At 41.1% G+C, this 1,598-nt stretch overlaps 1 protein-coding gene across 1 annotated transcript; it reads left to right on the top strand.

Annotated features, from left to right (window-relative positions):
• The first annotated feature begins 401 nt into the window (after positions 1–401).
• LOC120928146 (olfactory receptor 52E2-like) lies at positions 402–1,334 on the top strand. Its single transcript, XM_040339259.1, has one exon. The coding sequence runs from the start codon at positions 402–404 to the stop codon at positions 1,332–1,334; it is 933 nt and encodes a 310-aa protein (XP_040195193.1).
• Positions 1,335–1,598: the final 264 nt, after the last annotated feature.

Here is a 1,598-nt window from a genome sequence, read left to right on the forward strand (position 1 = left end):
TTCAGGCTCTGGAAGGATTCCAACAATGTTGTTAGGATCCACCAAGTTGCCTGATTGACAGTTGGCCCCGGTGAAAGCCAAAGCCAGCTGTAACCACTCCATCCTTAGCCTGCCGTTCCACTGAGCGCTATAGGAGAAGAGCAGAGAGTGGTAAATAATAGTCAGAGCTTTCTCTCTCTGAGCAGACTGAGAACTGAGTGATGAGTTGCGATGTGATCGCTCAGTTCTCAGGCTTAGGGCCAGCAGGTGACATCAGACTGATGTTGCAACATGGTGGTGAGTATGTTTTTTTTATGTAGCCCCAACTTCTCTTTTAACAATCAAATGCATGCATGGTCTACAAAGAGCAAAATGTACATGTGATGGGCATTTCTTGTCAACAGATTCTTCAAGAAATGATAATGGACAACACAACCACTATTAACGACTTTATACTTCTGGGACTTTTTGAACTGGATACATTTGGTTATTTCTTTAGTGTCTTTTTTATTGTTGTATATTTAGGAATAATTCTTCTCAGCAGCCTCATTGCGTACATTGTACGGACAGAAAAAAGCCTTCATGAACCCATGTACATTCTCATATGTAATCTGGTCCTTAATGGAATTTTCGGGAGCACCTCAATCTTCCCAAAGCTGATTGTGGACTTGATAACCTCATCAAAAAACATTAGCCGCGTCTCCTGCCTTGTACAGATTCAGTGTGTGACCACATACATCTTTTTTGAGATCTCCACATTTGCTGTCATGGCTTATGACCGATATCTTGCGGTCTGCCATCCCTTACAATATGTCAACTTGATGTCGCTTGAGATGCTCTTGAAGCTCAGCATTGGGTCTTTGGTCTTCTGCATCCTCGCAGTTTTAGTAGCCGTGCTCCTCTCAGCCAGATTGCCTCTTTGTGGAAGACACATCAAGAGTGTTTTCTGTGACAATGTGTCATTTTTTGTTTTGTCCTGTGTAGACTCTTCGGTGAACAATCTTTATGGCACAACTATAACTGTGGCCTACTTGTGTGTTTTGCTGCTTGTCATTTTTTATTCCTATATCCGAATATTTGTGACATGTTGGACCGTTTCCAAAGAGGCCCATAAAAAAGCCATTCACACTTTGCTGACACACGTAATTAACTTCTCGATATTCCTTATGGGACTTTTATTTGTCTTTATTCGGCACAGGCTTGGCAGCAATGGCCTCTCTCTCTCCATCCACACTCTACTCTCTTTATGTCTAGTGGTGGTTCCACCAATTGCCAATCCCTTCATATATGGGGTGAGGACTAAAGCTTTACGAGACAAAATTGGCCACTTTTTGCAAAGTAAAAATGTTTTCTAATAATACAAAAAGAGTTGAATTCGTGTTTTTTAAATGCAAAATAAATCATTTCCAACACGGACAACACAACCAATATCTATGAATTTGTACTTCTGGGACTTTTGGAGCTGGGTGTATTTTGCATTCATTTTTTTATGTATATTTCTATTGTTGCATATTTAGGAATATTTCTTCTCAGCAGCATCATTGTACTGACCAGCAGGGTTGGACTGGGACAGAAATTTGGCCCTGGACTTCATGCAGTCTGCATGAAGTCCAGGGTCT

Source organism: Rana temporaria, chromosome 2, assembly GCF_905171775.1.
Source record: "Rana temporaria chromosome 2, aRanTem1.1, whole genome shotgun sequence".
Classification (NCBI taxonomy): domain Eukaryota; kingdom Metazoa; phylum Chordata; class Amphibia; order Anura; family Ranidae; genus Rana; species Rana temporaria.